This window comes from Lagenorhynchus albirostris, chromosome 8, assembly GCF_949774975.1.
Source record: "Lagenorhynchus albirostris chromosome 8, mLagAlb1.1, whole genome shotgun sequence".
Classification (NCBI taxonomy): domain Eukaryota; kingdom Metazoa; phylum Chordata; class Mammalia; order Artiodactyla; family Delphinidae; genus Lagenorhynchus; species Lagenorhynchus albirostris.
In genome coordinates this window covers 13,466,619-13,481,886 of record NC_083102.1, presented here as the reverse complement: position 1 = coordinate 13,481,886, position 15,268 = coordinate 13,466,619, and the positions used below count along the sequence as shown (strand labels likewise).

Sequence of the window (15,268 nt, the reverse complement as noted above, 5' to 3'; positions counted from 1 at the left end):
CCAATGTTTGCCCATGTCAGTGGGATCCATTATAAAATCTCAAGGTATACAGACTGGGTCTGCTTAATTTTTTTGTAAAGCACCTAAGATAGCTATGCATAAACATGAGAGCTATAATAAACACTTTTTGAGGATGCTGTTTAGGGCACTTAAGAAATGTTAAAAAATATATATAAACAAAATGTTTTTTAGAGTTGACTCATTTTACGTATATTTCCGGTTCTAAGAACGTTTCCACTTTGGACAAGAAAGTAAGTCTCCAAAGGAAGCTAGAGTTAAGATAGTTACAGACCCAGAAGCACAGAAGGAGTGAAAGGTACATACTGCCCTAGCCACTCTGCTCCCAGCAGCAGGCTTCAGGAAAGAAAAAACCTGGATTTTAAAGTCTACAGAAGGGAGTGGAAGGTTGGCACTGCTCTCTATGAGGGCAGGTATGGAAATACAAAGACCTCCAAGATAAGTCAGAACCCAACTTCTACATAATCAATCCATCCAAGCTACTGAGTACATAGTTCTGAAAGATCAGAATGGTGAAACCTACTTCAATAAGCAGCAATTAGAATAAGTAAGTAAGTAAATATCTTAGCGGGAAAATTAATGCAAGTTCAACACAAGCTAATAATGTGACACGGTCACTGGCAGGAAAGAGTTACCATAGCAGACCTGATATGTACCCTTAACACGGCCTACTTGAAAGGCTGGCCCCTGGAAACTTGGATCTTGGGAGGGTTCCCATCATTCCCTGCTAAGAGTGGCTCCCTGTACCTAAACTGTCTGTCCAAACAATATGGTTTGTGCTGAACACCTGCTTTCCTTATGGGAATGTGGAATTTTCATATGTGCCAGGCAGAGGGTGCCTACATGACTAGCCCCAGTAAAAACCCTGCCACCAAGTCTCTAATGGGCTTCCCTAGTAGACAACATCTCACCGGAGCGGTCATGACTTGCTGCTGGAAAAATTAAGCACATCCATATTATTGCACTGGAAAGGGACTCTTGGAAGGTTTTGCCTGCTTTCCTCTAGACCGTACCCTATGTGCTTTTCCCTTTGCTGACTCTGCTCGGTATGCTTCACTGTAATAAACCATAGTTTTGAGTCATATGCTGAGTCTTATGAGTCCCCCTAGTGAATCATCAAACCTGGGGGTGGCGCTGGGGATCTCCAACCCAGTCACCTAAAAAACAAAGGCTGTATAACCAGAAATTCAGTGCCTAAATCAAATCCTATTATCTATATATTGGTCAGCCTGTACCTGAAAGAGCATATTTAGTGCTCTGTGTCACTAAACTACAGCCGAAGGAGCAGGGATGTTTTGCCTCAACATGAGAAATTTAGGGAGACGGATTTTCCTCAAATATTTAACAGGCTGTCCTACAGCACGAATCAACTTAGTATGCACGGCTCAGGATAAAACCTAAGATCAAAATTAAACAGCAGAACACTCTTACCTCACTATAAGAAAGAACTTCCTAATAATGAGAGTTAAATAAAAATGTAATCGTCCACCTAGAAAACGGAGTTTCTTCTCCCTGAAGTATTAAAGCAGAAGCTAGGTGGTCATCTGTCAATAATGACAAAGAAGGATTCTATACCATTTGAGAGGTTAGGGCATATGATCTCTCTAAGGCCACTTCACCTTTAGGGTCTGTGACGAGTCAGTTAATGATCATTCAGACGTAGTTACCGTGCACGCAACTGGTCAAGGCTCCATCAAGAAATGTAGCTGTCTAGGGCTTCCCTGGTAGCACAGTGGTTGGGAGTCTGCCTGCCGGTGCTGGGGACGTGGGTTCGTGCCCCGGTCCGGGAGGATCCCACGTGCCGCCGAGCGGCTGGGCCCGTGGGCCAGGGTCTCTGGGCCTGCGCGTCCGGAGCCTGTGCTCTGCGGCAGTGAGAGGCCCGCGTACCGCAAAAAAAAAAAAAAAGAAATGTAGCTGTCTAGTCTTAATAGCCTCCCTTTTAAAAGTCCTTGATTTAAAAAAAAAAAAGTCCCTGATAACTTCAATTCCAGAAAAATTGTTCAAGAGCATTTCCACTACAATGTCAGCTCCATGAGGACAGGCTCTTTTCTTTTTTTAATCCTCTAGGCTTTTATTGATTGATTGATTGATTGTATCCTCAGTGCAAGACAGACTAAATAAGCAATTGACTGAATAACTTATTTAAACTTCAGGGTATATTCATATAACCTTCGAATCTCTGTCAATTTTGAATTGGTCCAAATAGGGGAAATAATTTTTAAGAAATAAAAATGCGGGGCTTCCCTGGTGGTGCAGTGGTTAAGAATCTCCCTGCCAATGCAGGGGACACGGGTTCGAGCCCTGGTCCGGGAAGATACCACATGCTGCAGAGCAACTAAGCCCCTGCGCCACAACTACTGAGCCTGCGCTCTAGAGTCCGTGAGCCACAACTACTGAGCCTGTGGGCCACAACTACTGAAGCCCATGTGCCTAGAGCCCGTGCTCCACAACAAGAGAAGCCACTGCAATGAGAAGCCTGCGCACCACAACGAAGAGTAGCCCCCACTCACCGCAACTAGAGAAAGCCCACGTGCAGCAACAAAGACCCAACGCAGCCAAAAATAAATAAATATTTTAAAAAGTGCAAAGCATATTAACATATACCTATAATTCCACATAAGTAGAGCTCAAACAACATAGTAAAGTTTGACAGGTATGGATTTTGTATTGAGATATGGCATCATAAAGAATAGCATCTCCAGGACTTCCCCGGTGGCGCAGTGCTTAAGAATCCGCCTGCCAATGCAGGGAACACGCATTCGAGTCCTGGTCCGGGAAGATCCCACATGCTGCGGAGCAACTAAGCCCGTGCGCCACAACTACTGAGCCTGCACTCTAGAGCCCATGAGCCACAACTACTGAAGCCGCCGAGCCTAGAGCCCATGCTCCACAACAAGAGAAGCCACCGCAATGAGAAGCCCGTGCACCACAATGAAGAGTAGCCCCCACTTCCCGCAACTAGAGAAAGCCTGCACACAGCAATGAAGACCCAACGCAGCCAAAAATAAATAAATTTATTTAAAAAAAAGAATAGCATCTCCATTCCAAATAGTCATCAAAGAATTTACTTGGTCCAAAATGAATATAAGAGGGAATTTCCTGGAGGTCCAGTGGTTAGGACTCGGCACTTTCACTGCCAGGGCCTGGATTCGATCCCTGGTCGGGGAACCAAGATCCCGCAAGCCACATGGCACAGCCAAAGAACAAAAACAAAACAAACAAACAAAAATGAATATAAAACTGGATACAGACTCCCTGACTTCAAGTCACTTAAACAAGATAAAAACAAGTGAAATGATTATAAAGTACATAAGTACCTCGACATTAAACTATGTAATATGCAGTGCATATTACAGTGCACAGTTCAAGAGGGGAAAAAAAATCAGCAGAAGCTGGGAAAAAAATTTGATAGAAAAAGTGGCATTTTATCTTGACACAAAGGAAAAAGCAAAATTTAGATGGGTATAAGGAAGGTGAAAGATCATACAAAAGAATACAGGCAAAATCTCAAAGGCAGAAATGAGCATGGTACTTGTGAAACTCGATGAAAAAACCAGCCTAGCCAGAATTGTGTGATTTCAAAACAGTGAGAAATAAGTTGGTTGAAATGGTAAAACAGACCTGAATCAGGGCAAGCTAATAAATCAGGCAGAATAGTTTGGATTTTATGCCATAGGAAATAGTAAGCCATCCTAAGGATGAATGAAACAAAACAGAACTTAGAAGAATTTATGGGTGGGCGTGGTTCCCTTCTTAAATCCACCCCAGCATTTCGTTCCGCTTACCTCTACAGGCAGTTCAATTGACTTGTTAAAAGCACTTGGGGTCCACTGCTTAGAGATACTGACTTTGACATTGCTAAATGTTTTTCTTGACGCGTGGAGCAACGAGTAACTACAAAAGAGAGAAGAAAGACAGCTGAATGAAAGAAAAACAGATTCAATAAAATCACAGATATATTCCCATTTGTTTTATACAACTTGGAATTCTTCTTTTAAAAAAGAGAAATTCAGAAACAAAGAGAGAGAGAGGGAAAGAGGGAGGGAAGGAACTGCTTTATAAGAACTATCCATTGAAATAGTCTCTGCTAAGCAAAGAAACAACTGACTTGTCTTCTTCAGTATGAGCCCCCATGTTCACTCATAACATGTCTCTGGACCTAGAAGATGGAGATGTGATGGACTGCAACCCCTTTAAATCATGGTTGCAGTTCTGTAAAGGATTTTAAGTCTTTACCAACCACTGGCCACTCATTGCACTAGCCATTCAGTGGCTTTTTACTTGGGGCCTGTCTTTTCCTCATACTGTTGCCTCCCTCAACCCCTCACAAATGGATTTCCCCTAAAGCAAGCATCCAAAATTACCTATCAACTCTTACATAATTAGAAAACCATTTTCCTAGTTTCTGCCTTAAAAAAAAAAACAACCATCATCATCATTTGCGGTGGCTTCAATAAAGATTAATTATAAATAAAATGTATTCAGAAGAAATAATCAAAATAGTTGAGTCACAGGGTTATGAAAAACGTGCCCTTAACACCAAAGAGCCTGGCTGAAGTCATCTATAGACCACTAAAGAGAGCCACTGAAGGCCACTGAGTCAGACATGGACGATTCTTCAGTCACACTGACTGGTCAGGCTCTCACACGAGTGACCGAAGTTCCTCAAAGAGGTCTCCTACCATCTTTACTGCTCAAGGAGGCATAGAGCATTCCCTGAATACACACATCCTTTGTTCGCAAGCTCCTGGTTTCAACAATTAAAGGACTTTATGTTAGAGCAAGGTTTTTCAATCACAGCAGTATTGATATTTTGGGCCCCCCAAATTCTCTATTGTGGGGGGCTGTCCCGTGCACTGCAGGATGTTTAGCAGCATCCCTGGTCCCAACCCACTAGATCCAAGTGGCACCCCTTCCCCCAGCGTGAAAACTAAAAATGTCTCCAGACATTGCCAAATATGGGCAAGACAACCCTCGAGAACCACTGTATTAGAGCTATCATAAAGTACTGCAGAAGGACTAGCTGGTCCAGCTCATGATTAGCCCAGGCCAATCACTGCATTAAGCACTTGACATGCAATAAATAGCTCCTGCAAAAGGAAAACAAGGACAAGAACAACAAGAGAAGAGTTTCAGTGGTCCACTTACCTGAAGAAGGTGAGCAGGAACACCACCACATGATGATGGCTGAACTGGGAGAGCAGAGCTCCTCTTTGAAAAATATTTGGCCAGGCCATGTTCCTCCTGACCTTCCTTCTCACCTTGACCTTAAAGTCTGGATAGTGAATGGTTTACATCATTTCTTCTTTCTGGAAAAACAAAACACATTATTAACATTACTCATAATAGGCATATTATCCAAAAACAGAATTATTTAGACTTACAACCAGTCACTGTATAATCAGGCCTAGAAAAAAAAAATTACGTGGATTAGTTGACACCAAAAAACTAGATTGATAATTATGTTTTATAACTATTAACTAGTCCTTTAAAAAGAAATCCTTGGGGCTTCCCTGGTGGCGCAGTGGTTAAGAATCCGCCTGCCTATGCAGGGGACACGGGTTCGAGCCCTGGTCGGGGAAGATCTCACATGCCGCAGAGCAACTAAGCCCGTGCTCCACAATTACTGAGCCAGCGCTCCAGAGCCCGCAAGCCACAACTACTGAAGCCCGCGCACCTAGAGCCGGTGCTCCGCAACAAGAGAAGCCACCGCAATGAGAATCCCGTGCACCACAACGAAGAGCAGCCCCCACTCGAAGAGTAGCCCCAGCTCGCCACAACTAGAGAAAGCCTGCGCGCAGCAACAAAGACCCAACACAGCCAATAAATAAATAAATAAATTTATTATTTAAAAAAAAAGAAATCCTTGATGAAAGATTACCTCCTAACAGAACGAACTCTCATACAAACGGATAAGAAAATCACTAATTCTGACTGGAAAATGAGCAACGGAAATGAACAGACAACTCAGAAGAAATGAAATGACTATTAAACTTATCAAATAAGAGTTCCAATCTCATTAGAACATAAGAAATGCTAATTATGGTAACAAAAAAAGTTTGCATAGTTAAAAAAGACTGTGCTCAATGCAGGTCAAGGTCTAATGATCCTGAACTCTCATACACTTGCTGATGGAGGCGAAAAGTAACACAATTTTATAGGAAGACGATCCGGCCATGTGCATTGAGAACCTTTGACACAAAAATTCAATTTCCAGGGATTTATTCCTAAAGAAATACAAGATGCATTCAGCTCTATACACAAGGGTAGTTTTCACAAAAAGTCGGAAGAGCTCTCCTATATGAAGAAATGAACTTTGTGCCAGTCATAAAGGAACAGGGGAAAGAGACAGGGCCACACCTCTGCCATCTCCTTCCACTTCCTCTCACCTCTCCTCTGTCCTCTCGGAAAGCCACATCCACACTCTGACACCAAGACTAATGAAGCATAAAGTAAGCACCTACACTTAATGTCTCCAGCTATGAGTCTGCAGAAACAACCTAAACATGCAATAAGAGGGGAATAATTAAACAAATTATGGTATATCCAAATGGCTGAATATTTTATCATTTGACATGATGATTAAGACTTTATAATAACATGAGTAAATGGCAAGTGAAACGTGTAGGATATGACTTATAATCAACTGAACTCCAGATTTACGTAATATTTACAACTAAACAGGGAATATATAGTTCTCTCTAGGCAGCGGGATTATGGGTAATTTTACTTTTCTATATATTTTCCTAAAAATTCTACAATAAACATGTATATTACTTTTATAATCAGGAGGGAAAACATCCACAGCATTGTAAAAGTCCTATAGTTTATCTGCATATTAGGAAAAAATAAAATTAAATTAACAGGGGCTTCGCTAGTGGTGCAGTGGTTAAGAATCCGCCTGCTAATGCAAGGGACATGGGTTCAAGCCCTGGGAAGATCCCACATGCTTCAGAGCAACTAAGCCCGTGCACCACAACTACTGAGCCCGTGCTCTAGAGCCCGCGTGCCACAACTGCTGAGCTCATGTGCCACCAATACTGAAGCCTGGACGCCTAGAGCCCGTGCTCCGCAACAAGAGAAGCCACCACAATGAGAAGCCCATGCACCACAACGAAAAGTAGCTCCCGCTCGCCGCAACTAGAGAAAGCCTGCGTGCAGCAACGATGACCCGACGCAGCCAAAAACAAATAAATTAAAAACAAAAACAGGGCTTCCCTGGTGGTGCAGTGGTTGAGAATCCGCCTGCTGATGCAGGGGACACAGGTTCGTGCCCCGGTCTGGGAAGATGCCGCGGAGCGGCTGGGCCCGTGAGCCATGGCCGTTGAGCCTGCGCATCCGGAGCCTGTGCTCCACATCGGGAGAGGCCACAACAGTGAGAGGTCCGTGTACCGCAAAAAAAAAAAAAAAAAAAAAAAAAAGCTTTAAAAAAAATTAAATTAACAAAATACCTTGTATGATAAACATACTACAATAATAGTCAAGGTAGGAGACAAACTCAAAAGCTTCCAGCGCTAAAATTAGTGAATCACAGGACTTTGCCCAAGGCTGTGTTCCCTGTAACTGCTATTTATACTCCTGTTCTCTATTACAATTTATACTACTGATTGGTAGATGAACCCAAAACCTTAAATGCTGAGAGACCCAGCTGAAAGGCCATTCTTTTTGTTTGTTTGTTTGTTTGGTTGGTTTTGCAGTACACAGGGCTCTCACTGTTGTGGCCTCTCCCGTTGCGGAGCTCCGGACGCGCAGGCTCAGCGGCCATGGCTCACGGGCCCAGCCGCTCCGCGGCATGTGGGATCTTCCCGGACCGGGGCACGAACCCGTGTCCCCTGCATCGGCAAGCGGACTCTCAACCACTGCGCCACCAGGGAAGCGCTGAAAGGCCATTCTTGAAACTTTTGGATAAAAGATACAAAGTTGAGATGGTTAAAGTTATATAAACATTATAGCTGATTCACTTACTGGCTGTGAGCCCTTGGACACATCAATCTGTCTGAAGCACAGACTGTCATGTGTAAAATGGCCTATCTCTTCTGGGACCAAAATAAACAATGCATGTAAGGTATTAAGATAATTATTTTAGCCACTGATCTGCCCAGGGTTAATCCCACATCAGGAGAATATAGTTAATTTCACATAATCATTCTCCTTGAAAAATGTTAAAACAAAATTATGAGCCAAGTAAGACAACAAATTTCCACTCACAAAATGTAAATAAACTTTCTGTCTGTAATTCCAGGAAGTTACAAACCTGAGAGCTACTAGTGTTACTGCTAAATTTACCTCTATCCCCCAAATTAAACATGACACCCAAGTGAAACAACTCAAAATTTTAACCATTCTTTATAAATCATAGCTCTTTGACCTGAACACACTCACAACTCAACACTGTACTGAATACTTCAGAAAAGGTTGTGGGTTATGAAATTCTATAATTAATTAGGTAAGAGAGTAATTCCAAAAATGTATGCTCCAACAGATTGGAATTACTTGCTTCCGCAATAATGGTTGTGGATTTCAGGCCTGTACAGTTACATTAATGGTGCTAAATGACTACCAAGCTGTTTGAGACCATCTGGATTTAGTTTCTAAATAAACTACCTTTTCCTTAGCTACAGTGACAGGGAAGAAAATGCTTAATAAGTTCAATGGGAAAAGAGTTTAAACATTCATCTGAGGTTGGCAGAATGCCATTTAAAATGAATACTATTATAACATCTGGTCCTATATAATTATAATCATTAATAACAATACCTTGCATTTATATGTCCTACCTCACAGAAGTGATTTCTGATCATCTGTGAGCTCTGGAGCCCTGCAGAAGCACAGAGTTTTTGCCAAGTCCAACTCTATTAAGCACATCCTACTTTTAGACCATCTTCTTTCCGGCTCTGAATACAGACGGAACAAATGTCTAACATTTTTCAAGCATATGTAAATACTGTTATAATTAATAAAGCCAAAATTCATTTTAAGTGTTTCTGAACAGAAGCTTGTCATTTAGTATTTTCTTAATCCATGGATACTAAATATACAACTGTCATGTGAGAACAAGAATGACCTTAAAAAAAAAAAAAAACTTATAAAAAGTAAGATCCCTGCCATCAAAAAGGATGCAGAAAAAAAAAAAAGGATGCAGAACCATTGAGCCTTATTCTACTTTTCAAGGCTAGTTCATGATCATTAACTCATCTGACTTGTAAGAAGCTTTCTGAGATCCTATAGGATCACCCACACAATATACTTTCCAGGATGGAACACTCCATATTGTGTGATTGGAGGCTAAATAAAAAGATGGCTTCACATGTGACACGCCCAGGCAGAGGGCAATCTCCCCCTTATAAACACCGCCTTGGAATATAAAACATTCCCCAAATTTCACTTTCCATACATATTTAGAGTCCATTCCAACTCAAAATAGTAAGATTTAAAGCTGTCTTGTAGGGACTTCCCTGGTGGCGCAGTGGTTAAGAATCCACCTGCCAATGCAGGGGACACAGGTTCAATCCCTGGTCCAGGAAGATCCCACATGCTGTGAAGCAACTAAGCCCATGCGCCACAACTACGGAGCCTGCACTCCAGAGCCCGCGAGCCACAACTACTGAAGCCTAGGCGCCTAGAGCCCGTGCTCCGCAACAAGAGAAGCCACCGCAATGAGAAGCCCACGCACCGCAACAAAGAATAGCCCCGGCTCGCCGCAACTAGAGAAAGCCCATGCACAGCAACGAAGACCCAACGCAGCCCAAAATTAATTATTAAAAAATAATAAATAAATAAAGTCTCATATTAGGAACACTTTGGGGGAAACAGACTGCGGAGAGGAAAGGGGAGAGACTGGCAGAAAGGAGATCACCTGCCACCTCCATCTCATCGGACCCATCCTCACCCGACCCCCACTGGAAGGAAATGCTCTCTGGAAATGGAGAGAAGCAGTTAATCTACTTCTCCATACTATGACCCTGTTCTGCGAGTTCTTGCCTTTCCTACCCTGGCGGACTCCTGCCTGCCCCCAGATAACACTGCTTCCTCTGGGGTCTCTCAGCGAGAAGCAATCTTCCTTTTCACAACCACTCTTCCTCCTTGCAAGACCCCAGCTTCTCCGAAGCTCCTGGGCCTCACTGCCCACTGCCCTTCACAGCCGTTGTCTCCTGGTCACCTGCTGTCCCCCCTCTGCTCTGTCTCATGTCAACACCCAGATGGGTAACCTAGCAGACCCTTGTCCTCTTCCCACCAATCTTTTCCTCTATCCCACAAGCAAAACCCACTCCGTGGTCAAAACCCAGCCCGTGTCATCTACTAAGCAGTAAGTGCATCACCTCCCAAACTGCATTTCAAACATCTTGCTTTGTCTCCTTCCAGAAAACTGCTTACTTCATACTCCCCACTCCAAAGTCATTTTACCTCAGCAAGCTCCCAATTAGGTCACCTCCCCATTTTTTCCCTTCATCCATGACCCTCCTCCTGTCCTCATTCCCTTCTTTCCCAACTTGGAATCTGCACTATCTCCCTTATGGGCCTTTTTTTCCTCGCTTGCCTCTGGCCTCCTCCCCTGGGCCCAAGTGATTGAGTTTTGCCAGAGAAAAATCAAAGGAGCGGGCTGGTTTCACTTTTCAGATTCAAAACCACAAACCTCAGAGGGCATGCAGCTCTGCCCAGCAAGTCCACACTTGCCTAAGGACCTGCTTTCTCAACATCTAAGATAACCACTTACACTTCTCTCTCTAAACTTCCAAGATCTCTGTCCCCTTCATCTGGTACCTCGGCTTTCTGCCTATGATTCCCAGAGCGCCAGCTCTAACTCAGACCCTCCAGGGCTCCCAGCGGCACAGCCAACCAACCACTTGAGAGCCCTCCTTGAAACTAAAAGACAATTTCACAATTCTTCACTTCCTCCCTCCACACCCATTCGTCCCCAGCACTGCCCTCACAAGATGGTACCACCAAGGCAACTAACACTTAGCCCTCATTTCTCCTTTCCTCTCAGCTTCCACATCCAACCCATCCAATCCAGTCCTTTTCACCCCAAAATTCAGCCCAAATCCATCCTCTCCTCTCCATCCCCACAGCCACTACCAAGGTCACCCACCCACATCTTCTACCAAGCCTAGTGCAACAGCCTCCGGCAGGGTTTCACTATTTTACATCTAGCACACACACCAGCCCCCTGCTGCCCATCACTCTTCACACATCAGCCAGAAACATATCTTAAAACATAAATCAGCTGTCATTCTTCTGCTTAAAATGCCTTCTTCACTGTTTCCCAAGACTCATATAAAACCACAAGAGTTTTGCCATGGCCTCCAAAACCTGTATGCAGTAGATGCTATACACATACGGTAGAAAGTTCAAAGGGTATATACACGGTGACACCTCCCTCCCTGTTCTCACGTCACTCGGGGCTCCTACCATTGCTTCTGCATTCTTGCAGAATGGTAGAAAGTTCAAAGGGTATATACACGGTGACACCTCCCTCCCTGTCCTCACGTTACCCGGGGCTCCTACCATTGCTTCTGCATTCTTATAGAATGGTAAAAAGTTCAAAGGGTATATACATGGTGACACCTCCCTCCCTGTTCTCAGGTCACCCGGGGCTCCTACCATTGCTTCTGCATTCTTGCAGAATCTGCACCTGTGCGTGCATTCCAGGCGTAGCCCCACACTCACACATACACAAATGGGAGCATACAACACACACTATCCTGCACTATTTTTTCTCCTCACTTATCAGAGGGTGGAGGTCCACCCCATCTGCACCTACAGAGCTGCCGCAGTCCAGTCTCCTGCGGGACATCTGGGCGGGTCCCAATCCTTTGCTGCTGTACACAGCGTGGGGCTAGCCGTTTCCTTCTCCTCTGTGCCCCCCTTGCTCCGCCCCCCACCAGCATCACTCCTCCACACGGCTACCATCTCCCTAGCACCCAATCCCTTTCTTGCCCCTGAACACACCAAGCCCTTCCTTGCTTTGGGACTTCGCATTTGCTCTTCTGTTGTCTGACATGCTTTCCTCCTGGTTCTTTGCAAACGGCTTGCTCTTGCCTTTCCCTGGCTCAGCCTCAAGTGTCATCCGCTAGAGTGGCTGCCTGGATCGTCCTATCTAAAATGGGCTCCCTCCGTTACTACCTCTCCCATCTCCATCTGCTTTTTCCCTTCACAGCATTTCTCCCAATCTTATTATCTGCTTTAATTGTTCACATGTTTATTGTTCATCTGTAAGTTCCACATCTGTCTTAACACCACAGCTATAACCCCAGGGCCTAGCAGAGCATTTAGAATGATCAGTAAAGATTTTCTGAATGAATGAATGCTTTGACTGATGGCCGACACTGAATGCTTTCAAAGTGCCAGGCCCTGTGCTAGGTACTTACCATGTGCCATTGCATTTAGTTCTCACCCTATCTTACAGATAAAAAAATGGATTTTAGAAAGTAATATCTCTTAGGAGGTGAAAGGAGCATTCAAACCCAGACCTGACCCTAGACCCTACGTTATACTGTGTAAGAGGGAAGGTTAAAAGGTTAAAATATCCCAAGTTGGGTAAAACACAGTAATTAAAAATATCACACATTAAACATGGAAGTATAGATGCAGGATGGAAAAAAAGCACCTTATTAGTAACTGTGGTTCTCACACACACTTAAATAAGAAGGGCAATTACTTCACTCCCTAGACTTCAGTTTTTATGTTTGCAAAGTAAAATGATTATGTATATTCAGTATAAAGAGGTAGGGGGAAAAGTACTAAATGGATAGTTGAGCTCACCTATTGTGACAGTTGTGCATTCTGTAATTTACACAAGTATCTTTTTTATCCCACATGACCTCATTTGAGGTCGTTTCCCTGTATCATGTAAATCCTTTTATTCGAAACTCAAGTCTTCCTGTAATTTGTCTCTCTTCTTAAATTGTTCCTTACCACAGATGTAAAATACCTAGCACTTTTCTGTAAAATTCTCTCAGGGTTCCCCAAACCACGTTCTTCCTACCTATTTTGAACATATTCCAAAGACAACAGTTTTCAAGATAAAAATCTTTCCCTCTCCTAGACAAAGGACTTATACTCAAGTTAATGGTCATTGCTCTGACATCTCCTTACCACTGCTGAACAAGACAAATCAGAACCTGAGACACTGACTAATACACTGGATCCTGACAGCTAGTGAGCAACAAGACAGTGCACCGACTTTGAGCTTATGAAAGTATCATTTCAGGGTTTTCTGATGCAGAGACCAGATATCAAAGATTAATAGAAGATTGTCATCTGAAGCCACAACATGGCCCACACAAAGGCATGAAAGTTCCAGTTGGAATTCAAGACCCTCCACTTAACTTCTTTGAGTCTCAATTTCCTCACTGAAGATTAAATGAGACAATTTATCTAAGTACAGCACCTGGGGCTTCCCTCGTGACGCAGTGGTTAAGAATCCGCCTGCCAATGCAGGGGACATGGGTTCGAGCCCTAATCCGGGAAGATCGCACATGCCGCGGAGCAACTAAGCCCGTGCGCCACAACTACTGAGCCTGTGCTCTAGAGTCCGTGCTCTGCAACCAGAGAAGCCAATGCAATGAGAAGCCCGCGCACCGCAACGAAGAGTAGCTCCCGCTCGCCGCAACTAGAGAAAAGCCCGCAAGCATCAATGAAGACCCAACGCAGACAAAAATAATTTTTAAAAAAAGACCCAACGCAGCCAAAAATAAATTAATTTAGTAAGTAAGTACAGTGCCTGGCATACAGCAAACATTCAACAAATGGGGGGAAAAAAGAATTCAAGCATCAAAACGCTGAAGAAAGAAGGTGGCCATTAAAAATCATATTTTGCTCACCCCAGGAACTCCCTACAATCCTTTCAGTAAGTTATCAGGAGATCGCCTAGTTTCTGGAAACACCAAAAACCCTGTGGACACGTTCCCATAATCCCGTGAGATGTGAGAATAAACAGACCACATTGTGCACACAAGAATACTGAGTTAATGACGAAAAAGCGATCAGATAAATGCCTGACCGAGACCGTGGTACTTACCAAAAGGCAAAGCCCAGTTATTCCACTAAGACCCTTCTCCCTCTGTGGCCTCACTACATCCTCTCCAAAAGCCTGCCCGCCCTACCTGTGAGGTACCCTTCCACCTGGTCTAGACGACAAACCCTTTTCTTACACAGGCGCCTCCGCCACCGCGCTGGCGTGGGGCCCGGCCGCCGGCTCTCCCCGGAGGCCCTCCCGACCCTCCCGCTCCCCTCCGCTACGGTACTCGCCGGCCCGCTACGGTACTCCGCCGGTCCCGGAGCACCTGGGCGCCGAGGAGCCAGGCCCAGCGTGGACGGAACGAGGGGTGGCCGGCCTTGCCCGCGGCGCCACACCCACCGGCCGCCACCTTCTGCCTCTCCGCCCCGTCCCCTCGTCGCCTGGAAGCTCCTCGGACCTTCCCTCGCCTGCGGCGCCCCTCACCCCCGCCCCAAGCCCCAAGGGTTCCGGCCCTTCTCGGCTCGGGCCCGGCGCGTCGCCGCTCGCGCACCCGAGTCCGCAGTAGCAGTCGCACTCCTGCCGGCCGATAGCTCCTCTCGCTCCGCCACGCCCGCAAGCTTGCCACTCCCACCGCCACCTCACCGGCGCCGCCGCGGCCAGGGTTTCCGGGCATTCACGTGACCCGTCGGTACCCGAGGCATGCTGGGAGTTGTAGTCCGACCGCGCGGCTTTACCTGAGGGCCACTGGGCGGGGAGGGGAGGGAGAGGGGGAGGGGAGGGGACTGGAAGAGAGGGAGGAGAGGGAGGGGAGGGGAGGGACAGGGGTGGGACAGGGGAGGGGAGGGGAGGGGGAGTGTCGGCTTCCAGACGCCGCCAGAGGCCTGGGTGGGCCCGGCAGCTCCGAGGGGGTAGTGGGGGTTGGAGGGACGGACAACAGCCAGGACTGTTAGGAAAGAAGCAGTGCGGGAGAGAGAAGATATAATCTGGGAAAAAATTATGCATATATAAATCATCTTTTTTTAAAAAAAACCTTTATTCTGCATTTTGTTTTGAGAGAAAGAAGCGCGCTGCTAGGTGTGCTACTGACCTGCCATGAGGGCATAAGCTTTAAATTTTTGTTGAATTAAATACAGTTGCCCATAAGGACAGGGTTATTAGTCTGTCGGTATAATTCACTGTTGTACATCCCACCCCCATCACCCAAACAAATAAATGAGTGTTAAGATCCTGGCAACCTCAAGCAAAAACTGAAGGCCTCCAATAAAGATGTAAAAAAAAAAAAAAACTGAA

At 45.1% G+C, this 15,268-nt stretch overlaps 1 protein-coding gene across 4 annotated transcripts in view; it reads right to left on the bottom strand.

Moving 5' to 3' along the window:
* The window catches only part of SLC37A3 (solute carrier family 37 member 3), a 45,297-nt gene extending 30,656 nt beyond the window's left edge, over positions 1-14,641 (bottom strand). For 2 of the 4 annotated variants that reach the window (XM_060156555.1, XM_060156559.1), the window contains exons 1-3: positions 14,529-14,641; positions 5,167-5,327; positions 3,804-3,912 (exon numbers count right to left, since the gene is read on the bottom strand). In XM_060156555.1, the coding sequence (XP_060012538.1) occupies positions 3,804-3,912; positions 5,167-5,255 (198 nt within the window). In that variant the 5' untranslated portion in view covers positions 5,256-5,327; positions 14,529-14,641. Of the gene's footprint in view, positions 1-3,803; positions 3,913-5,166; positions 5,328-8,795; positions 8,921-14,123; positions 14,144-14,528 lie in introns of those variants that run through there. The other 2 variants (XM_060156557.1, XM_060156556.1) reach the window with 2 other exon arrangements.
* Between the last annotated feature and the right edge of the window lie 627 nt (positions 14,642-15,268).